The 24,316-nt window shown below is 41.4% G+C and overlaps 1 protein-coding gene and 1 pseudogene across 1 annotated transcript in view; both read right to left on the bottom strand.

Annotated features, from left to right (window-relative positions):
* Positions 1-1,599: 1,599 nt before the first annotated feature.
* LOC118022545 lies at positions 1,600-5,690 on the bottom strand (annotated as a pseudogene).
* Positions 5,691-11,848: 6,158 nt separating this feature from the next.
* The window catches only part of FREM3 (FRAS1 related extracellular matrix 3), an 83,526-nt gene continuing 71,058 nt past the window's right edge, over positions 11,849-24,316 (bottom strand). The window contains exons 7-8 of the mRNA XM_035023216.1: positions 15,366-15,515; positions 11,849-12,097 (exon numbers count right to left, since the gene is read on the bottom strand). Of these exons, the coding sequence (XP_034879107.1) occupies positions 11,892-12,097; positions 15,366-15,515 (356 nt within the window). The 3' untranslated portion in view covers positions 11,849-11,891. The remainder of the gene's footprint in view (positions 12,098-15,365; positions 15,516-24,316) is intronic.

The raw sequence follows: 24,316 nt of genomic DNA, 5'->3' as shown, positions 1-24,316 counted from the left end.
CCATTACCAGCTGGGGGCCGGCCCAACCTGGGCAAAAACTCCCCACCAGCTCTTCAACTTTGTAACCAAACCCACGTTCTTCTGCCTCATGCACAGCAGAGCCAACCACTGAGCCGTCAAGGATGAGGCAAACATAAGGCTTATTCGAGAGGCAGCCAAAGGAGGAGACCTGAGGACAAGCCTCCAATCCACCTCCTGGAAGGAGAGTCAGGGACATTTAAAGGCAAAAAGGAACCTCCATACTGTTTTCCAGAGTGGCTGTACCAACTTGCATTCCCACCAACAGTGTAAGGGTGTTCCCCTTTCTCCACAACCTCTCCAACATTTGTTGTTTCTTGCCTTGTCAATTTTTGCCATTCTAACTGGTGTAAGGTGGTATCTCAATGTGGTTTTGATTTGAATTTCCCTGATGGCTAATGGTGATGGACATTTTTTCATGTGTCTGTTAGCCATTCGTATGTCTTCTTTGGAGAAGTGTTTGTTCATGTCTTCTGCCCATTTTTTGACTTGATTATTTGTGTTTTGGGTATTGAGTTTGAGAAGTTCTTTATAGATCTTGGATACCAGCCCTTTATCTGTAGTGTCATTTGCAAATAGCTTCTCCCATTCTGACTGTTTCTTTTGATGTGCAGAAGCTTTTTATCTTGATGAAGTCTGCAAAGTTCATTTTCGTTTTTGTTTCACTTGCCTTTGGAGACGTGTCTTGAAAGAAGTTGCTATGACGGGGGCGCCTGGGTGGCTCAGTTGGTTAAGCGACTGCCTTCGGCTCAGGTCATGATCCTGGAGTCCCGGGATCGAGTCCCACATCGGGCTCCCTGCTCAGCGGGGAGTCTGCCTCTCCTTCTGACTCTCCCCCTCTCATGCTCTCTCTCTATCACTATCTCTCTCAATAAATAAATAAAAATCTTAAAAAAAAAAAACAGCTTCATAGCAAAATTAAAAAAAAAAAAAAAAAAAGAAGTTGCTATGACCAGTGTCGAAGAGGTTACTGCCTATGTTCTTCTCGATGGATTCCTGTCTCACACTGAGGTCTTTCATCCATTTAGAGTTTACCTTTGCGTATGGTGTAAGAGAAAAGTCAAGTTTCATTCTTCTGTATATAGCTGTCCAATTTTCCCAGCACCATTTATTGAAGAGACTGTCTTTTTTCCATTGGATATTTTAGCCATCAGAAAGGACGAATACCCACCATTTGCATCGACATGGATGGAACTGGAGGAGATTATGCTAAGTGAAATAAGTCAAGCAGAGAATGACAATTATCATATGGTTTCACTTATATGTGGAACATAAGGAATAGCATGGAGGACATTAGGAGAAGGAAAGGAAAAATGAAGGGGGGATATCGGAGGGAGAAATGAACCATGAGAGACTATGGACTCTGAGAAACAAACTGAGGGTTCTAGAGGGGAGGGGGGTGGGGGGATGGGTTAGCCCAGTGATGGTATTAAGGAGGGCACGTACTGCATGGAGCACTGGGTGTTATACACAAACAATGAATGGTGGATCACCACATCAAAAATTAATGATGTACTGTATGGTGACTAACATAACATAATAAAATTTAAAAAAAAGGTGAAAAGGAAAGGGGTCTGAGTTTTAAAAAGCTGCAGCTGTGCTTAGTAGGCCCATTAACCCTTCGGTTACCCGCGTCAAGCTCACCATATTAAAGCACTTTGGCCCATACATTTCAGTTGAATCGATGCAAGCCTTGGTGTCCTCAGCATCCGGGATTCTTTGTACCATGCATACCTACCAGCAACGTGGATCTGCTCATCTGCTCGTCACTGGCGCCTGAGCGCATGCTCTGCTTTATCCGGCAAGCTGTGCATGTGTAGAATTTGGGAGTGAGATGATGTGGGTTCAAGTCTTAACTCTGCCCCTGTTGCCTGAGTAACTCCGGGTGTTTTTATTTTGATTGTGCGGTGTTTGTAAATACTTCACATGAGATTAAGGATTAAACGAGAAAATGATTTAAAAAAAAAAAGCATTTTGTCAACTTCAAATAAGGCAACTAGTGGAGAGTGGTATCTAAACTCATTTGGAATTTAATTCTGGAGCAGCCTCACTAATGAACCAGTTTAGCTGGGGATCACCCGCCCTCAGGATTTCTCCAAGCCTTGCATGGGTCGTCTGTTCTCAGTCCCAGAGTCTGGCATGCCGCTGTGCCCCTTCCCAGCAGAGACTCTCCCAAGCGTACCTGGCCATCACCACGCTCAGCCAACAGTTTGGGAGTGTCATAGGAACTACTGATTTCCCAGAGGCAGGACTCTAGGTTGGGGTTCTCCTCGCATCGAATGCAATTATTATGCCTTTGGTTTTATGGTGATGCTTACCATCTGTGTTTGGCCTCATCACAGTTATTTTGATCAGATTGGGGTAATCAGGCCCCATCAGGCCCTGTATATTGAATCTTGGCTGAGGCAGTTTCAGCCCCTCCTGTGCCAAGCAGACGAGGCTGGCTGAGGCCTGGGGAAACGGATGCTAATGAAGACCTAAGGGACTGGCCAGGCCAGGGTTCATAAGAATAAGGAAAGAAATGGTAGTTACAATTTGTCAGGTGCCTCCTAAGTACTAATGTACATACATCATCGCATTTATTCCCAACAATCTTACAAAGGACATCATTTTGCATGTGAGAAAATGGAGTCACTGACACAATTTTGTCTTTGTAAATTATTGACTTCTGTATTACAAGGGAAAAAAGCTTGGAATACATTGACTAGTAATAATAATCCTTAAATGTATTTTTTTTAAGTTTATTTACTTATTTTTAAGAAATCTCTACACCCACTGTGGGGCTTGAACTCACAACCCCCAGATCAAGAGTCACATGCTCTTCCGACTGAGCCAACAAGGCACCCGTCTTTTAATGTATTTTTGTCAAATAATTCCGTGTCCAAAGAGGCCTGATTTCTTGTTTCAACAAGATGCAAACCTGTGGAACACTTTCCTCAATGGAGGCACTCAGCTGACCCTCTGACGGCTTTCTTCTAGTCCTTGAAGGATAGGATTGTGGACATAAAAAATCATAGATACTCATGCACACAAATACATGCTTGGTGAAATTATTTCCTATTTGTTGATTTTTATGTAAAACACAACAGAGCAGATTCAGAATGACTTGAGAAAAGAAAGCAGAGGAAGAAAGGATTACTTATTGCCTATAATGGCCAGCCAGCTGGAGATTGCTGAGGGGTGGGGAGGGAGTCTGGACCCAGTGAAAACAATGATTATTAGGGCTAAAAATTGTTACATAGAGTTTGCATTGATATGAGGTTCGGGTAGTTTGTAGAGGCTTCCTCCTCATTCAGAGTCCCACCCACCCGGCCCCGACCTGGACCCTTTATACACACAATCGCACGAGTGGGGTGTTCTGTTTCAGAGAAAGCTGCTGTCCACTTCACACACTGAGATTAGGCATGCATTCTGTGGCCTGGAGAAGGCTCTCCCTTTGCTTTAACATTCCTTTTATGAGTAAAAAATCTGTAAATTTCAAGATTCTCCTCAGTTAATGTATTTCTACTAGAGTTGTATCTTTTTGAGTTAAGCAATTCAATTATAGATACCTCTACAATTGAAATCAATACCTTTGTCTGTACATAGTATTGTAACATATATAATGTATTTTATTAAGTAGACATTGGAAATGTGTTGATCCTGATACTGTAAGGGCAATACCGATAACCTTTAAAAATTATTGTCTAGGAGATGCTTATAGATCTTACAGTACTTAGGGACATCATTACATCTGGTTTTTGTTTCTGTGCAGTCCAGTTTTGAGGGACAGGCTGACCTGGGAAGAACTCTAGCTCTAGAATCAGACTGAGTTGCAATCTTGACTCTCTAGATGACTTCGGAAAAACCGTCCAACCTCTCAGAACCTCAGTCTCATTACCTGTAAAATGGTTCTTTTGCCTGAAGGTAATAATACATACCAAATAGGAATGCTGTAAGATTAAATGAAAAAATGTGTGTAAAGCACTTAACAAGGTTCCTGGCCAATGGTCAATTAAAAATAAACGAGAGGGCCTATCATATAGCCCTGCTAATGTGGACATATGTGTTGGACTCGAACTTAGAAAACTTATAACACCTTGGAAAGTTAAAATTTTTTTTTTTATTATTATTGAAGTATAGCTGACATGCAATATTCTATTAGTTTCAGGTGCACAACATCATGATTCAGCAATTCTATATACTTTACATTGCTCACCATGTAAGTAGTTAGTGTCTGTCACCATACAACATTATTATAATATTATTGGCTATATTCCCTGTGCTGTACTTTTCATCTCTGTGACTTACTTACGTTATAACTGAAAGTTTGTGCCTCTTAAAACCCTTCACCTATTCATCCCCCACTCCCTTCCCTCTGGCAACCACCAGTTTGTTCTTTGTATTTATGAGTCTATTTCTGTTTTTTATTTGCTTTGTTTTTTAGATTCCACATATAAGTGAAATCATGTGGCATTTATCTTTCTCTGTCTGAATTATTTCACTTAGCATAATGCCCTGTAGGTTCATCCATGTTGTTGTAAATGGCATGATCACATTCTTTTTTATGGCTGACTAATATTCCACTGTATGTGGAATATTTTTTTAAGTATTTATTTTTATTTATTTTTAAAGATTTTATTTATTTGAGAGCGAGCGAGCGAGCGAGAGAGAGAGCAAGAGAATGAGTGCGAGCCGGGGAGAGGGAGAGGGAAGGAGAGAGGGAGAGGGAGAAGAAGATTCCTCACTGAACAGGGAACCTGATGCTGGGCTCGATCCCAGGACCCCGAGATCATGACCTGAGCCAAAGGCAGACGCTTAACTGACTGAGGCACCCAGACATCCATGGAGTCTTCTTTATCCATTTGTCCATGGATGGACACTTAGGTTGCTTCCATTTCTTGGCTATTGTAAATAATGCTGCAATGAATATAGGGATGCATATATCTTTGAATCAGTGTTTTCATTTCCTTTGGGTAAATACCCAGTGGTGGAATTACTGGATTGTATGGCATTTCTATTTTTAATTTTTTGAGGAACCTCCATACTATTTTCCACAGTGGCTGCACCAATTTATATCCAAACTAACAGTGCATGACGGTTTCTTTTTTGGAAAGTTTAAAAAAAAATCCATTTATCTTCCATTTGTCTCATTACAGTACAGAAAAAAATGCAAAATGGGCGTAAAAACAATCCCTGCCCCCAAATCTGGTTTATTGTGCTCTTAGATATTTTACATATATCGGAAATCATGTTATTTCAGTGGTAAAGAATGAATGTGACAGGGACCAACTTCCGCAGGTTTCAAGCAGTTCTAATTTTCTCTTTTCATTCTGCAGCCGAGGAATTTCCCATTGGGCTACTACCAGTGCCCATCTTTGTTTACGATGACAACTGGACTCAGAAGCGCAAGCCCCCCATCACCAGCGGTAGTGACAGCTCGAGCTGCGCACTGTAGCCTTGAGCTGGCTTGGACGTAGATGGGGTCAAGTGTGATTGATTTCGTGTCGGTGAAGAAAGTGTTGCATCCGATTCCTGTGGTCCCCGTCGCTGGTGCTGGGAGCTGCGGCCAGCCGGCCACACAGGGTCAGGGTGTCATTAATGCTCTCGGCTGAGCAGATGGCCCTTGTCTTCTCATAATTGGAAGATTCGGGCCTAAAATGAGATCTAAAAAATGGCAGAAAAAGATGCATTCTTTTAGGTTATGTCTGTGTGGATTAAATGTTTTTACAGACAGTAGCTCTCATTGCAAAAAGGCCACATACATGTTATCCTGGGGAGCTGAGCAAGAAGCTGAAATGACAAAACACTTTAAAATTTGTGGCTTGTCTCAGTAAGGAAAATTTTCTATTTTCATCCGTACTGTATTTGTTTTCATTAAAATATTTCAAATACATATCACGAATGCTTGAGGGAGATGCATCAAATTTCACATTACGATCTGGTTCGGCACACCCTGGCACCCAGGCAGATACCCATTGGGAAGCACCCACACTCCAATGTGAGAAGAATCGGTATCTATTTACAGACCGAAACGCCAGCATCAAGGTTTTAAAGTAATTCGAGCCTTAAAGGATTTCCGATTACAGAGAAGTAAGAGTCAGCTAGAAGAGGAGGCTCACAGATTTTTGTCTACGTGATAGCTGTGGATTTGTTAGCTCGGAGGGCAAGTGACTGTTCTGAGGGCTGACGTGTGCTGGGATGAGCAGAGCCCTGAAAAATGTGTCCTACGGTCATACACACTAGTGGGAAGCCAGGAGAGGCCTGTTTTTGTTTTTGGTGGCAGATGTGTCATCGTCGATGAGAAGAGACACCACTTGGGGCACGGCTGGAGAGGTAGCACGTGTGACGCTATTGGTTTCTTTCAATGTACACAATAGCTTTGGCCATCTGAAACAGAGATATACAAACGTCATTTCCAAAACAGCCAAATGGGCCACATGTGGTCCCAGTGTATTTGCCATATTTGTTGTTAGATTATCTCAGTGTTCCGCTCTGGGATGTTGACTGACACTCCTGAAGTGACTGTACTGAAGAAACTGTAGTCCTTATTTTATTGCATTCATTGTCCCTTTGTCCTTCCGATTTGGATGTAGAACACCCACCCGGGGATGATGAGCTGAGCTTCCTCAGACTCGGAGGCCCGGAAATCCTGTCGAGGCTGTCCATTCAGTTCACCTGTGAGCTGGTTATCATCTCGGTCTGTCTCCTCCAGATGCACTGTCCCTGCTTCTCTGGTGCCTGAGGAGATGAGTCCAGTGGACCACGGCAACTGGGCTCCCTTTCCCTCTGGCCTCCTGTTGGATCTGCCTGATGGGAAGTGCCCGCAGGAGAGCAGGGTGTAGGAGCAGAGAGCTTAGGATACTGATTCCCTGGCTCGCCCTGCATATACGGCTCCTTTGGTTGGTTCCTCTCTCCATAGGGTTCCAGCTACTCTCCTTTCGAGGCTCTGGTCACTGCTCTGTGCTTTCCCCTCAGGCCTCATGGTGGTGATGACTCCTAGTTGTCCCTGGTCCCTCAGTGCTTCTGCACCTCTTTTGGTTCCCTTAATCCTGCCCACACCTCTGCAACATTCCCCTCATTGAACACTCTCCAGTTAAATACTTTTTTTTTTTTAAAAGATTTTACTTATTTATTTGACAGATAGAGAGCACAAGTAGGCAGAGAGGCAGGCAGAGGGAGAGGGAGAAGCAGACTCCCCGCCGAGCAGGGAGACCGATGCAGGGCTCCATCCTGGGACTCCAGGATCATGACCTGAGCCGAAGGCAGCCGCTTAACCGACTGAGCCACCCAGGCGCCCCTCCAGTTAAATACTTTTGAGTGTGCCATGACTTGCCTGCTGGGACCTTGACCCAATAAAAATCCCTTTAGGAAGAAGAGCACTTTAGTCATATACTTGGGTCATCAATTTATTTGCTCATTTACTTGTAATCTTGAAACACAATCCTATGTGCCAGGTGTCGTGTCAGGTGCTGGACATAAAAAGTAACATGACATAGCCTCGACCTTTCTTTTACTGAAGATGTTTTTAGGAATGTCAAATGCATAATCTGCATTCAGTCATTTATGCGGGCGCTTAGTGCTACTCACAGTCGGGAAATGAGGCATAATGTACAACACCCCAATCTCGTTTCCTTACGGAACACTATCACATCCACAGTGCTTATCTCTTATAGAAACAAACTGGGTTTTTTTTCATGCTTCCTAACATTTACCAAACAAATAGATCATACTAAGAACAGTAAGCAAACTGCTCAATTTCTGGAAAGATGGTTGAGTAGTTCTGGTTAATTAAACTTTTTGGTTAGTAGAGAGTCACTGCATGAATCACCAATTTTTAAGGAAGTACAATAAAATATTCTTTTTTTTTATAATAAAATATTCTTAACACAAAATTATGGTAGACTTCTTTGGGGGTTGTAATTTTGAACTCAAATTCCTAGTTTAACATTATAAATGTGGGGGTGGGGTAGAAGAGGCAAGCTTTTGTGATGATTTCTGACTGCCTATCATTTTTTTTAAATTGATATTCCATTGTAGAGTCAAAGAAGAAGGCTTTGTACCAAGTCCAGCAATTTGTGTTTGCTCTCAACTGGATCCAGTTGACATATCATAGTGTCAAGATATGCCACCATACGAAGAATGGAAGGATCTGAGGCACTGGTCCTTCAAATGACAACACGATCCTCAGGTCAAGAGAGACTGGTGAATGAGTAAAGAGAAAGGAAGACAGCTGCATATATGTCCCCTGCTCTGAAAATATCCTTTCAAGGCTATGAAGATCACTTGCCCTTCATCTGAGCATTATGAATTTGACTTACAGAGGGATACAAGTGTAGAAGTCTGAAATCAGTATCACCGGGACAAAGTCTAGATGATGGCAGGGCTCACTTCTCCCAGAGGCTCTAGAGGGGGATCCACTTCTGGCTTCTCCCAGCTCGGGTGGCTGCCGGCCTCCCTTGGCTTGTGGCCCCATCACCCAATCTTTTCTCTTCTATGTGTGCTCTCCATCAACTCTCTGAGGACGCTTGTGATTACGGTGAGTTAGGGCCCACCCTGGAAAGTCTTCCCATCTCAAGATCCTTAATTTAATTTCATGTGCCAAGATCCTTTTTCCAGGTAAGTGAAATTCATACGTTCTAGGAAGACCTGAATTCTTTGGAGGCCATTTTCAGCCTACTACACCTGTCAAACTCTGTTTGTTTTGTTTCCTTGTCTCTACCTCATCATATTTAGAGACACATTTGATGAAGCCCCGTTTCTCTACCCTGCTTACCTTTTCCTTTTATTTTCACTTTTATTGTATTTAGTTTTGGTGATACCTCTTTGTATCCAGCTCATTTTTCTAAAGTCAGGGCTAATGTTCCCAAGGGACCCCATTTGACTCTGTCATAAGTTGTGATAATATAACAGAGTGAGGTCGTTATAACCTGCTTAATTTCCTTAATTTCATAAATAGCAAAAACTTGCTCTTGAACATATATTTACCAATGTAACTATAGAGTAAGTTTGGAAAAAAAAATGGCTGATAATCTCCTGACCCTAACACAAAGTTATTATCTTTTCCAGGCATGTCCTTTTACTCTTTTCCATATTTTTAAAGGTTGCAATAGCAACACGATCACTGGTAACCTAGAATTCATACTATTCTATCAAGTAGATATCCCATGGTTCAATTAACAATTTCCTTAGTATGGGCCATTTAGGTTGCTTATAATTATTCACTATTATAATAAGGTTAGGAGGTACAACATTGTGGTGCCTTGTGACAAAAAATTTTAGAATGCTTGCCTGGTAGAAAATGCATTGTGGAGTCAGCAGTGTTGGGCTGTCCCTTATGGGCCATCATCACCTGGGCTGAGCCCTGGTGGGTACAGCCGTGCATGGAGGACTTATGCCTGGTGTCTCCTCCGCTTCAGTAAGTGACTGCCCTTGGCTGCCTGTGGTTTTCATTCACTCTGTAAATGGGCTCCTTAAACCAGGCCCTGGATACTAGAATAAAATGTACAACACCTTTCCATTTATAGTTTATTCAGTAATAGTGACATTATGGGGCAACTGGTATATCTCCATGATGCTTTCTAAATCCCTAAGAAAACGGGAGTGTTTTTTAAAGATTGATTTATTTATTTAAGAGAGAGAGAAAGAGCATGGAAGGGAGGGGCAGAGGGAGAGGGAATCTTAAGCAGACTCAGCTCACAACGGAGCCCGATGGGGGGCTCGATCCCATGACTCTGAGATCACGACCAGAGCAGAAACCAAGTCGGTTGCTGAACTGACTGTGCCACCCAGGTGCCTGGAAAGCTGAAGTATTAATGAGAAAAAAACGTATATACTTTTTATGCCATAAAAATATTAGCACGAGAGAATACATGAGGAATGAAAATGAGCCCAATTTTTCATAGTGTGTCAGTCCATTCTTGGTAGGAAATTGGGTATTTTTCACTCCTTTAGACCACTAGATCACTTTCATTCAGTATGTACATTCATTTAGTACAATTAAAGTCATATGTAGAATATACTGGGTTTTATCCTAGAAGCCAAAATAAAAGTAGTTTTGCTTCCTGGCATGTCTTTCTGGGAGGAAACTAGGAATGAAACAGACTTCACAGAAAGCACTGTTGGTAATGTCACCCAGGAAAAAAGATGTATGCATAAACACGGCATTCTTCTGGATGGAGTTCCTTAACAAAAGACAGGACAAGAGAGTGAGAGAGAGGGATTGTCTGAAAAACACTGAAAGACTGGGTTTAGTTTCAGGTTCAAAACCAAATCCTCTGTGGCTTTCTTGACAAAGCTGACAATGTGGATTTTTCCCAGGCACAGTGGTACTCAGCAGGAAATTCAGGATGGTTGCTTTATTTGGGGACTGTTGGATGTATCTGACAGTTATCCTGGCCAATATGTAGTTTTTTCATTATTTTTTTTTTAACATTTGTGAAGGGTTCATATCTTTCTGACATATTGGAGAAGCCCAATAAATATCTGTTGAATTGAACTGAGTTTAAAAGATTTTTTTTTTTAAGATTTTATTTTTAAGTAATCTTTATACCCAGCATGGGGCTTGAACTCACAACCCCAAGATCAAGAGTCACATCCTCCACTGACTGAGCCAGCCAGACATCCCGAGTTTAAAAGAATTTTGATCCTGGTAGCTGGGTAAATTATAAGATGAAGGAGGGTGATTTTCTGTTGGTAGATAAGTACTCAGACAGGAATTAGAACTGGAAATCGAGGTCAGATTTCTCATTTTACAGAAGGGAAAGTGAGGTCAAGAGTTGCAGAGTAACTTGGAAAAATCTCTCTGGTTGGGGAAGCTGACACTGTCCAGCAAGGAAGCAAAACCCAGGCTGATGATAGACACACTGCTTATATATGCAGACTGCATGGGAGCCAAGGGCCTTCTTGTCCCCTCTTCAGTGTCTGTGGGGAAGGCTTCTTGAAATGTTTTTTTTTTTTTTTTTTAAAGTGGTTTTTATCATGTGCTATGTTGGCTTGTGAATAGGTTAAGTCATGTCTGAAACACAAATTTAAAGGAATTAGAAAAAAAAAATAAAACAGATTTGCATAAGAAATACCTAAAAGATAATGACCAGAATGAAGATGTGGTTTTCAAAATAATTTGGAAACTCTGATTTATGTGGTATTAACTGAGGCATGCTGATGGTATTTATATTGCCAACTTAAACTTAGTTAAGAACAAATTGGGCAGTTTGGGGCTTATGCAACTCTTCAACTTTTCTTTCTTCTTCATGATACTTGCATTTTTAAAGATCATTTTATTTTTTTTTATCCTCTTTTATAAAGGAATTTGCAAAGGAAGGGACAGCTGATGAAAGAATTTCCCTACCTAAGTGGCTCTGAGTAAGACTTGTGGAGGAAAATAGAGCAATTGGCAAAAAGGAGCTTTGGGCTTCTCTGCAAATTTCAGTTAGGGAACTCTTAATCACAATAACCTGAAACACTGAAAGAGGGTGAGAGTATGTATACAGTTGAAAGGTGCTTCATGTCCAGCATCAATTGGCAAATAGAAGCTGATCCTTTTGTTCTTAACTTTTGATTTAATTGGTGACAAAGGCTTTCATTAGCTTCAGAAACAAAAAGTAAAAGAAAATGGGAAAAGGAAAACAAGAGCACTGTCTAATCCTTTCTGGGCTCAATCCTTTCTCTGTATATGTGTCTCTCTCTCTATATATATCCATACAGCCACATAAACTCTATTTGCACATATCACCAGAATATATATAACACAATGACAGTACAATATCACTGATATCTCAGAGTTGCTAAGTTCTAAATGTGTACAGTTTCATTCTGTTGTTAAGAGACGTCTTTTGGGTGTTTAAGTCCTTAAAGTCTTTCAATCAAATGAACTACAAGCACTCTGCTTACAGTCAGATGGCGTCATTGATGAAAATGGTGGTTTTATGTGGTTCTCCAAGCACTGCACCCACTGGCATCTGGAGAACTAATTCAAACCTCTCTGGGCCCTCCAAGATGGGCTGTCCCAGGTCATCAAGGATCGTCACCTGGAATATCTGCAGATGCACTCCCGGAGCAAAGGCAAGATTTCGGCTGATGCCAACATAATCTATTCCAGCTAGTGGGAAAGGCAAAGTCAAGAGTGAGACTGTAGGATTCATTGTCATAAGTTTTCCTTCAGAGAAAAATTTCCTTCAGAGAAAAATAGCATTGTCTTATGTACACAGCACCCTCAGAATCATATTTTGTGGGCTCAATGCCCAAGAAGGGCAAGTTCCCATATTCTACCAAATGCCATGATAGTCACTCATCCATGAACATGGGCTGTCCTCATCAGGGCTCTCCATGTTGAGACCGAGCACATTACCTTCCAAACACTTCCACAAAAATCTCACTGATAGACTGAAGCCTCTCTGAAAGCAACTTCAATTTGTAATAAAGAACTTCACATTTTAAATTTTTAATTGTTAAGGTCACTATCATGAATTTTATTTTCATTAGGTTTCACTCATTCACCTTTGCCAGATATTTGGTTAATCTTACCACATTCTGCTTGGTTTTACTAAGGCATGGAGTTTCTGCTGCTTTCTGGGTTATTAATTATTTTGTAAGTTGGGTCACCTGATCCTATAGCTTCTTTACTACTTATTTAAAAAGTCATCAAATGTAATGATAGCAATAAATTATAACCAATGGAATAAAATAGAAAACCTTAAGTAATATAAATAAATATGCTAATCAAGGAACAGAATATTTATATTGTCTCAAGGCATCTCTCCATAAAATATTTATTAATTGCAAAGGAAGAAAAACAACTTCATAGTGGAGAAACCTGGCAGATACCACCTTAACCAAGTGATCAAAGTTAACACCACCATTGACAGGATAAATGGAAACTGTGTGCCATTTGATAGAATCCAAAGAGAACACAGTGTCATCTCTGCAAACATTCCTGCCAAAGATGCAGAGCCTGAATCTATTATAAGGAAACATCAGACAAGCCCAAGCTGGGGGACATTTTACATGCTACCAAACCTGGTAATCTTCAAAAATATCAAGGTCATGAAAGTCAAGGAAAGACAAGGAACTATTTGAGGTTGAAAGAAACTCAACAGACATGACAACTAAATAGAATGGGAGTCTCAAATGGACTCTTTTGCTGTAGAGAATGACTGGGCAACACCTGGTGGATTTCGAATGAGGTCTGAGGACTGGACTGTGGTAATGTATCAGGTTAAGTTCCTGATTTCATGCTTGCATTGTGGTCACAGAGGAGAATGTCTTTGTAGAAATGGCATTCTAAGTTTTCATAGATGATTCCAAATTTATTGACAACTTGCTCTCAATGATTCAGGAAAAAAAGTGTTTTTTCACTGTACTTGTCACTTTTCTGTAAGTTTGAGATTGTTGCAAAGATATTTTTTCCTTTTTTTTAAGATTTTATTTATTCATGAGAGAGAGAGCACGAGCAGTGGGGGTGGGGGGGGTTGGCGGGGGCAGAGGGACAAGTAGACTCCAAGCCCAGCATAGAGCCTGACTCGGGATCATGACTTGAGCCAAAGTCAGAAGCTTAACCGACTGAGCCACCCAGGCGCCCACAAAGATATTTTTCTAAAAAGTTATTAAATAATTATGTTAAGAAAAACAAAACAAGATTACACTGAAAAGTGCCAAGGCAGAGAGTAAGGGAGAGAGACCTTGGGATCTTCTGCACTATGGTTTGGATCTTGAGTCCATTGCTTACTTGTACAAACTATTTAAGCTCCTTGAGTCTCAGTTTCTTTAACTGCAAAATGGGGATAATTATTGCTATTTTACAAGGTGGCTAAGATGATTAGCTATAATACAACAAGGATTCTAGCATGGAGTCTGGTAAATAGTAGGCATCTAGTACAAAGAAATTATAATTATTATTTATGTAACAAGTTATAATGATATAGTTAACCACGTATGCATAATTATTATTGTGAATTAACCAAGCTGAGCAGATGCATTACTTCTATTAGTCCATCTCTACCTGAGAGCTTACAGAAGGGTCATTACTTGTGTGCAAGGGGATTTATCTAAATGAACTCGAGGGTCTCAGTCGGGAAAGTGTCGGCCTTCAGCTCGGATCATAATGCCAGAGTCCTGGGATCGAGACGTGTGTCGGGCTCCTTGCTCACTGGGGAGCCTGCTTCTCCCTCTCCCTCTGCTGCTCCCCCTGCTTGTGCTTTCTCTCTCTCTCTGTCAAATAAATAAATAAATAAAAATCTTAAAAAAAATAAAAAAGTGTAAAAAAAATAAATGAATTCGAATTTATTTTCCAACCAGAAGCCAAATAGCCCAATGAGCCAATTAGTCTATTTATTTTCATTTCCATAAACAGAGAGTAAAAAATGATCTTCTCTGGAAATTAAGAAAAAGAAAGAAAAGAAAAAAAAAAGCAAAAAAATTACTTGTCAGCATCATTACTAGTTTCACGTACCATATGCTATGATATAGTCACTGGAGGGTTATAACCTGTGAATTCTTCCAAAAGCAAGCACTGTGCTCTAAACCCAATTGGCTGTCTTTATTTCCCTTAACTTTCTGGGTACATGCTGAAACTGGGTTTGCATTTTCAGAGGTAAATGCCTATTTTACTCTCTTTATGCCTCATTGGTTAGTATAGGCTTTTATATTGCTGGGTTTTATTTGCAGGATTTGTGCTTTTCTCTTCAAATATTCTCACTGACTAGATGATGCTAGTCCTGAACTAACTGATCACCCATAACCCAGAAGACTAAAAGGTCTCAGGTGGCAAATGAGAAAATGTGGGTATCTATGTAATTGGAAATTTCCCCTTCTGTTCCTGTTGAATTCTTCTTTGTTTTTGGGGTTATTTTTTGGTACAGCAGCTGACAGGCTCCCCAGAGGAAGTTTTATTCAGAACTGCCTAGCTCCTCTTACGGCCAGGCCCTGATTGTCCCTATCAAGAGAGGCAAAGATGAGTGGGACATGAGGACATGCTGCCTGAAGCCAAGGAAAATGCCTAAGTCCCAATGCAAACCTCCTATCCTTCTAGGGTCTTAACAGGGGCCTGGATTTTCCCAGGAGATGGGCCTTGCTCAGCAATTAAAAGGGTACCTTGGTCTAAAATACTGTTTTGAGCAGCTTACAGTATCTACAAATATTCTGAACTCTGGAAAATTAATTTGGGTCCATGACAAGCCAGTGGGTAAAGAATGAATCATAAAAGTTACTGTTTGAATAGTCATTCATATGCAGACCATTTATGTGCTCAGGTAGGAGAAACTTAAAATCAAAGTCTATCAACAAAGACCAGGCATACTACACTTGATAGACTAGACCCCACCCTATACGTATATCTTGATAATGATATAATTTTTAAATGGCCCTCTTACCTTCTGCTGCTGCTGGCTCTGTCTTCCTGGAGCGCACAGTGACAGACGACGCTTGGGAAAGGTCAGGGCCTGTCCTCCAGACACAGATCTCCACGGAGCCAGCCCTTTCCTCGACATGATACTCGGCACCCCCGAAGCTCAGGGTAGGCTCTAGGGAGGCATCGAAGGACAGACTAAGAATATTTCAGCCCTCCAGGCCAACTATCTCGTTGGCTCCTGTGACCCTGGGTGTTTGTCACAATCATCAGACTTGACAGATCCCACAGGCTCGAGGAGAAAACAACAAAACACACACACACACACACACACACGCACCATGTCACAAATGTGACTCCAGGAGGTGCAGTGAGATAAGCTCGTTTAGAAATTTATTCATTTTTCCGTTTCAAGAAATTTCTGTCATATAAAGAAATTGCCCTGTGGGGGAAAACTGGCCAGCTAGCTGTAACTCAGGCACATCAACTATTATTTGGGAAAAGATGGCATGCAATTTAGAAGGCTTCTTCTCAGGAGAAGTTGCTCTTTATGTTGGGGGACAGTCCATCCAGGGTTCTGAATTTGGGGACTGCTTCTGTTCCTTTTCTCATGACATTTGTTGACCAGAGGGATGGACAGAAATGCTGGGGGGAGGCAGGATCCCATCAGCTGAGGCGCCAGAAACGCTCCCCTGGAGGCAGAGAAGGGGCTCCTTAGAAAGAGAAGGTTGAAGGAAGCCCGAGTGGGCATCAGACTTTGGGGGGGCAGGTGCAAGAGTAGCGTACATCTCCTGAAGGGGGGGGAGTCTGACAATGAGAAAGTTGGGATTTTTATGGGCATCCCTGTTTATATCTAGTTCTCTGTGTTTCAGGAAGTTGCCTATGAACTTAGCTGACTGTTTAAACCTTGTACAAGGTCTAGCTGGTATAGTAGATGTGCTGCCATGAAAAGATTTGAAACGAAGTTTGTTTAGACTATGAAATCTGGAGGCAAAAAAATGTAAACACCAGGAAGCAGCTTCCCCACGGAGGCACGACCCCCGAGATGGTAAATGGAAAATTAATATCATAGATACGACACCTTTGCAAGCATAATGCAATACAGAGGCATATCTGAGTTAAATTTAAACAATTTGGAAGGTAGAAATCAAGTTAATAAGTATTATCTTCTCAGGATGTATGTTAGTAGATTTCTTAATGTTGAGGAATGTTTTATTGTAAGTTTTACCATGGTGTACAAGACTCTCTCCTTATCTGACTGGAGTCCATTTTTTCTGGAATCACTGGGCAACTGGCCCTGTGCCCTGTTGCACCAAACGGCTCACCATGTACCCAACACACCATGTGTTTAGGGGCCTCCATTGTTGCTGGTGGTGTTCTCTGAGCTGGAACTCTCTTCCTAAAGTCCCAATTTCACACATTTCTACTCATTCTTTAAGACTGTGATTAAGAGTTACCTGCTTTGGGAAGCGTATATAACTCCCTCAAGAAATTAGGCATTCTTTACCCCATGCTTCCTAACATTTTGAATAGCTCTATAGCTGTGATGATGGGCCACATTTGCTATTGGTTCACCTCGGGTGTCCCGCAGGTGGGAGGCCTGCACTCAGAGAAGGGGGCGGATCCTCTTTTTTCTTCTTGCCAAGACCTTTCACACCATCTCCCTATTGCTGCTGATGAATGTTTCTGATACCTTCGGGCTTGGGACAGGAAAGAGGGAAGAGAGGCAAGAGGAGCAGGGAAGTTTTTCTTGGTAGGTATTATCATGGTGATCACACTCTCTGGTCTTAGATGATGGAAGAAAACGGATTCTGTTTCTCATGGACACTTTTGTGTGTTCTGTGGAGACCCCTCACTCCCGTAGTTGGATATTTATCTGCTGCTCTCTTGAGGATGATGCCTCTCTATTCTTGCTGGTCACTTGATCCTCCCTCAACCTATTAGCGTTGACAATACTTCTGCTGAGGATTGTTCACACCTCTAGATGGCGCTTTTAGACAAGCCCTAAGACAAGTTCATTTCTGTTCTCTCTTGGCGTGCGAGGCTCACATTTGGTCCATGGCAACCCTCCCGCCACCGTTGCCTTGATCAACTCTAGGAATACTGCCTAATCCTGATGCAGCCCCTCTTTTTTGCTCATCCATCAGAGCAGCCAACCAGTTTGTCTCCTACGTTGTGATGTTCCAGGTAAAGCCAGACCTCCATTCACTGTGTCTTCCATATTGCACATGACACACATTACTTCCCAAATGGTTTCCTTAGAACTCTTTCTTCCGATTTATGAATTTGGGGAAAAGTTAAAATGTTAAAGCTAACAAGCTCACACGTTGCTCTGTATTTTTCTTAGAACCATACAAACTTTTCAGGGTCAATGACCCAAAGTCCAAGTGTCTTTGCCCCCTAAGTGACACAGAGGCTAGTATATAATAAGTACTTAAGAATTTGTCGAATGGATAATTTTAACTCACTTCTGATATATTTTGAACTTATTACAAAGGTTTTCTTCTAAAAAAAGTTGGGACAAAGTGATCTGATTTTTTAGCACAGAACTTATTCTGTATGGTATCAGGAAAGGGCAAGAGGTAAGAAAGGGAAAACACATTTGGGTCACTTACAATGCTGTGCAGAGAAAAAAATGGATCAAGTCTCTATGAATATAGTCAGATACAAGATGTAAGAGAAGGTTGGTGTCACTTAGAGGAAAAATCATGAAACTCTTCTGGGATGCTCTGTATATTGAGCATCAGGGGATTTGTTGAAATAGAGGAAACAGCTCCTCTACGTTGTCCAGCAGTATCTCTAGTTCTCTTTGGCCTCGCTCTGTCTAAAAAGCTGAGACAGTTTTTAAGGCAATAATCCTTAAGGGTGGGCAGTTATGAGAGTATGATGTTTTGACCACATCATACTTACATTAAATTGATTCCACAGCCCTAGATGTATTTTTATCTCCTTTCAAAGAGAATGCTCTTTAAATGGAAATAGGGAAAAGGAATATGACAAGTTGGGAAGTGAAGCTCTCAAAAGAGATATGACCATCATTTAAAATTAACTCAATGTCCAGATTCAGAGAAATTTCATGACAAAGTCCAACAGGGACTTGCAGATGAAGTGACAGAAACACTATTGATAAACTTGGAGAAACCACTCAGGACAAGATAGATGTCAAAAGATGGAAGATAGGAAAATGTTTTTTTCTTCAGTTGCCTCAGCAGAGAAAATAAAATCTAGAAGCAAACTGGTAAGCTTAATCTCTAGAAAAAAAAAATCTAGAATAGCTTATTTAAAATGATTTCTGAATTCTTAGAAAAGAAAGAGGTGATGCCTATGAGTCAATATTAATTCTTTATTATCAGGCTTCATGTAGTCAAATTCAATTTTTTGTTGTTGTTCAGTTGAACATCTACTGAGCATCCTCTCTGCGCTCTAAGCACTGTGGTAGCTATGCGGATGTAGAGAAACACACATTTTTTGTCTTTGAGGTGTTTTTGATATGAGAGGGCAGCCACACCAATTTCAATCAGCTAACCCCTGAGTGCTTTGACAAAAGAAGAAACCAGCCTCAAGGCTCAGAGGAAGAGCATGAGAAATAAAGCTAGATCTGAAAGATGAACAAGAATGGACCAATGGGAAAGGTGGGAGGAATGTTTCAGAGTGACTAATATGGAAAAAGTCATACATGACTGAAGAAGCCCAGTGTCTGGGGAGAAATACAAGCGTTTGTTTCTTAGTGATGTATGAGATGAGAGTAAGGGGATGTCGGGAATGAATTAGAGAGGAAGATAGAAGCCAGATGCAGCAGGGACTTGGATCCATTTGAAGTAGATGCGTCTTTACTTTTTAGACTCTATATCATGTGGGAACCAATTTTAAGCAGTGGAAAGGTGGTTGGTTTTGTTGTTGTTATTGTTGTTGTCTCTGTACATCTGTCTACCTTCAGTGTGAGCCACAGATTTAAGGAAGAGTTAAGGCTACCAATTAGGAAGCTATTGCAATTATCCAGGTGAGATATGAGCATGGTTTGAACTATGCACTAGTATTAGGGTGGAAATGGGAGATGAGCAGCAGGCAGTGGTTGGATGTAGGCGGCTTCTAAGATGATGCCCTGGGGATGTGGGAGTGGGACTGTCAATAACTTAGTTGGGAATATAAGAGGGGAAATAGCCTCTACTGGGGGTAAGAGAGGGCAAAATGATGGCATCTGATGGGATATCCAAGTAAATAGGTCTAGAAAGCCTTTAATGTGTGAATCTGGAGTTCAAGAATCAGGTAAGGCCTGGAGATAAGATTTGAGAGTGTTAAGCATATAAGCTGGAGTCAATCCTGTAATATATGATATAATCATCCATATGGATGAATAAAGAGAATTGTAGTGGGGGCATCAACCCTTAGGGAGACTGGCAGAAAAGAAAGAGCTCAAAAAGACAAAAAGGAAAAGAAAGAAAAAGGAAGGAAGGAAGGAAGGAAGGAAGGAAGGAAGGAAGGAAGGAAGGAAAGAAGAAAAGGACTGATGGCAAAAGAGGAACAGAACCAGGGAAATCAAGAGCAGAGAGTAGTGAGAAGAATGAGTGGTCACAATGTCAAATGCAGCAAGCATATCCAGAAAGATATGTGCAAGCCAACAGTGGCAATCAGTGCAAAATAACCAAAATACATCTTATGAGACTTTAAGCTGCAAAAAGTGAACTTGGCACCCAAGTTTAAGAATAAGAACTGAAATCAGTTTTTTTCTACTTGGGAAGGCTGTGGCAATTGTATTGCCATGAGAATAGCCCTATAAAGCATAGCGATGCTCTCTCTTCTGAATGGTGTCCTGGTTTTATAGCACTGCAATGTGTCTTTCACGTTTTAAAAACATTTACATGTTGAAGTTTATCTTGGTCCATGCAATAGTATTAAGCCCGTAAAAAAAAAAGGTTGGGGAAAAAAAAAAGTTGGATGTGCCAAATTCGCCAAAATGACACTTGGTTTATGTGCCATTTTTCTTTACAATGTTTTCTTAAACCTGTCATTATTCTGTTAGCTACCCATTTAATGATAAAGATACTAATCTAGCTGGCAATCTTTACAGGCAAATTTTATGCATGTTATACAAATCTTATTGCCTCAGGACAAAACTAACAGCCTTCTATGAAATTGGACATCAATTCTTTTTTTTGTAGCAGATTTTAAGTTTTCTTTTCTTTCTTTCTTTTTTTTTTAAGGTTTTATTTGTCAGAGAGAGAGAGAGAGCACAAGCAGGGGGAGTGGCAGGCAGGGGGAGAAGCAGACTCCCGGTAGAGCAGGGAGCCCAACGTGGGGCTCGATCCCAGGACCCTGCGATCATGCCCTGAGCTGAAGGCAGACGCTTAACGACTGAGCCACCCAAGCAACCCATAGATTATAAGTTTATAAAGCACATGTTAAAAACGGAAAGAAACATCCTCGGTAGAAAAGCAGAAACCTGCTATAAGTGTTTATATATAAAACAGACACAATTTGCTAATTAACAAGTGTCCTCAGTTTCCTCCTGTCCCTGGCACTGTCCCTGGAAGCTAGGGTCCGAAGCCCAGTGAATGCATATGAAGCCTGCCATGCATTCAGCTGACACTTATTGGCCGTGGTCCGTGGTGTCTGCCCTCATGCAGCCGATGTTTTTTTTATAAGGATTCCTGTGGCAGGGTAGGGCCAGGATCTTGGGAGGTAAGGTTGCCTCTGCTTCTATATGATTTATTTTCTTAGCATTACTCCACGGTAGTTGCCTTTACAAAGGTATTCCTGTAGGTGACCCATTTGATAAGGATGTATTTGATCTCTGTTTAAGGAAGCAAAACATTTCTCAGAATCCAGCTAAAGAGAATGAAAACATGTCATCCCTGAAAAGGGACAGTACAGTACAGGGAATATGGTCATTGGTATTGTAATAGTCGCGTATGGTGACCGATGGTAGCTATGCTGGTGATGAATGTAACAACATATAGAGTTGTCAGATCCCTGTGTTCTGAAACTAATGTAACATCATGTGTCAACTATACTTCAACTAAAAAAATTATCTAAAAACCCCCAAACGAACCAAACCAAACAGAGCCCCTTTCATCCCAATTCTAAGTAGAAGAAAGAGAGTTTTCCTTCGACTTACTTGAGTCCATCTTTAGGTTGCTGAATACTGTGTCACCAGTTGGCCAAAAGCAAACATGCTTTCGCTGCAAGATGATAGACGTAACAGGTCTGATTAAAGAAAGCGCTCTTGGTACTTAACGAATGCCCAGACTGTGGCCAATTACATACAAAATCGTAACCTTGGAAAAAGACCACGCACTTTCCTCCCTGTTTTCGCAAAACGTCAATTTTGTATGACACTTGTTTTTATTCCTGACTCAAATGACAACTATATTATTACCTGAGACATACTACACATTAGAGTTTGATAAAAGCCTAATGCTTCAAAACTGAATTAGAGGAATTATTGCTTCACATCAGCATTTCAAAAGATCATAATCACGTGGTTAGCTATGCCTAGAGCACTGTGGATGTTTTCTCAAGGAGGAGATGGAATAGTTCCAAAGGAACCTTTAGCATCACGAACGGCAAAATCTCCGACTATCTTTAGTCTAAAGATAGATTAAAGTGGAAATAGTACCGGTAGTAGTCACTCAAGGGCGCCTGCTAAATGAGCACCTGCTGGGGACCCAAAAGGGAAGGAAGTCACACTTGAGAATTTTACAGAACACCTTTTTGGAACTATCATTAATTCCGGCCATGGAGATTGGGATATCCTAGGGCGCTGACTCAGTAGAGTCAATCTTGGGCTACAGGGAATGTCACCAGGCCGCCTCAGGAGAGTGGGGATAGATTAGTATGGTCACATCTGTAGCAAAACTGTTTTAGCTGAAGTTCACTCTGTGTGGAGCCTGGAAAAGAGAAAGCAGCCAGAAGAAGAAAGAATGGGCTGCCCATTTTCAGCCACATTAAAGGAATTATTATTCTGACCACGGACCTTGAGGGTCCAGGACCCCTGGCCATATTTGCCCAGGGGTAGAGGTGGTTCTGTGGCTTGATGGTGTTGCTAAGATCCCACACTTACCAAACAGTTTCCTGCTTATAAGGTCGCTGACCGTGTAGAGTCTCCTTTAAGAAGAACGTATGTTAACGCGTGGGTATTGGGGTTTTTCAAGCTTAGCAAAGTGTTCAGTTTTCAATAAATGTTATAGGATCTGAATGCAAGTTTCCTGGATTCAGCAATTATTAACAGTGACTTGCTCAGAAAAATGTGTAGTGATTAAGATTGTTTATACTGAACTAAAAATCTTCCACCATTACTTTTGCACATGATTTTTTTTTCCCCACTCAAAAACCTTCATGAGTTTGAGAATAGTCAAATAAGAGATCAAGTCAGATGTGATAGAAGGCAGGAGAAAGACCTTTATGACTTTGTGGCCCTGTCCTAAGCGCAGAGTAGGCCACGGTAAATGTTTCTTGAATGAATGACTTACTTAAGTATCTACTAAAATCATTTCAAATAATACTGCAAGTTAACAACTGTATCATATACTGGACTTTGTGTTGATTTTCTTCCCTTTTTGTTCTATTTTTTTCCTTTTCTTTTTAAAGATTTTTTTTTTTATTTTTTTATTTATTCATTTGAGACACAGAGATACAGAGAGAGAGAGAGAGAGAGAGAGAGAGAGAGCGCATGAGCAGGGAGAGAGGCAGAGGGAGAGGGAGAAGCAGGCTCCCCGCTGAGCAGGGAGCCCGATGCGGGATTCGATCCAGGGACTCCAGGATCATGACCTGGGCTGAAAGCAGATGCTTAACCATCTGAGCCACCCAGGCGCCCTCCTTTTCTTTTTATATTTGGCGTTGGAGAGTTTCACCATTTCTCTGTTCTAAACATGGGAAGATTTAAAACCACTACGGTTTTAAAGTAAAAAGTAAGTGGGGATATGTCAGCGCTCAAAGAGAAAATATTTCTTCAAGAAATAGATACTAAGACTTTTATTTATTTTTGCACATTCCTGTTAGAGGCTGTTAGGGTCTAACACGATGCCCGGAGGCCAGCAGAGAGGAAGCCAGGTCCAGCTACTGGCAGAGTCAGAGGCCGGTCCTGGCAGTGCGCCAAGACAGAGCCACAGGAAGTCAAATCAACCCAGACAGGCCCAAGAAGGCTGACAAGGCAGGCTGGAACTCCCCGACCAAACAAGGAAGACAAGGCCCGAAGCCCCTCTCTCAGAAGTCCCTGCCCCAAGTAATGAATATCCTACCCTCCTAGTTAACAATATTCAATAAAAGATAGAAACCCAAGCCTTGGGGTGTGTATCTCTCTCTGCCTCTCTGTCTCTCTGTCTCTGTCTCTCTCCCTTGCCTGCTCTCACATCTCGAGAGTGTAATTCTGCCTTAATAAACTTTCCTGCTTGTGTTGCTCATCGCTTGTGTTGTGTCTGTCCTTGAACTCTTTCTTGTGATAAGACCAAGTGCCTTCCGCAACATCTTTGGGACTCGCTGGGTCGGGGCCTCAGGGCCCGGGGTCTCCCCAGTTCACCTAGCAACATTCCTTAGTACAGTTACCCGCTACAGGTTAGTCCCATTTAGTTCATCTTACTTTGTTGTTCACATAATGACCCTGTTGTTCATATAATGCCATGGCACTAACAAAATTCATCTCAGGCATTTCTGGCTTTTGCTACCGGAATTTGATTAGTCAGTCTATTGTAACAGTGGCCACCATGACTTAAAGATGTAAGTTTATTACTTGAAATATAAACAACACAGTCAGAGAGAGAGAAAATGTAGCCAAAATGGATTACCAGGAGATGCAGAGAATTAATGAAGAAAGCACTGATCATCTGTGGTTCCATCATCACATCTTTCTCTCACTGATCCTCCTGCCTCTCTCTTATAAGGGCCTTTGTGATTATATTGGGCCTACTTCGATAATCCAGGCTAATCTATCCATCTCAGGATCCCCAATTTAATCCCATCTACAGTCTTTCCCAAGTAAGG

Source organism: Mirounga leonina, unplaced genomic scaffold (genome assembly GCF_011800145.1).
Source record: "Mirounga leonina isolate KUSES-001 unplaced genomic scaffold, KU_Mleo_1.0 Mir_176, whole genome shotgun sequence".
NCBI lineage: Eukaryota > Metazoa > Chordata > Mammalia > Carnivora > Phocidae > Mirounga > Mirounga leonina.
Note: the sequence above shows the minus strand (reverse complement) of the source record. Positions and strands in the feature narration are given on the sequence as shown.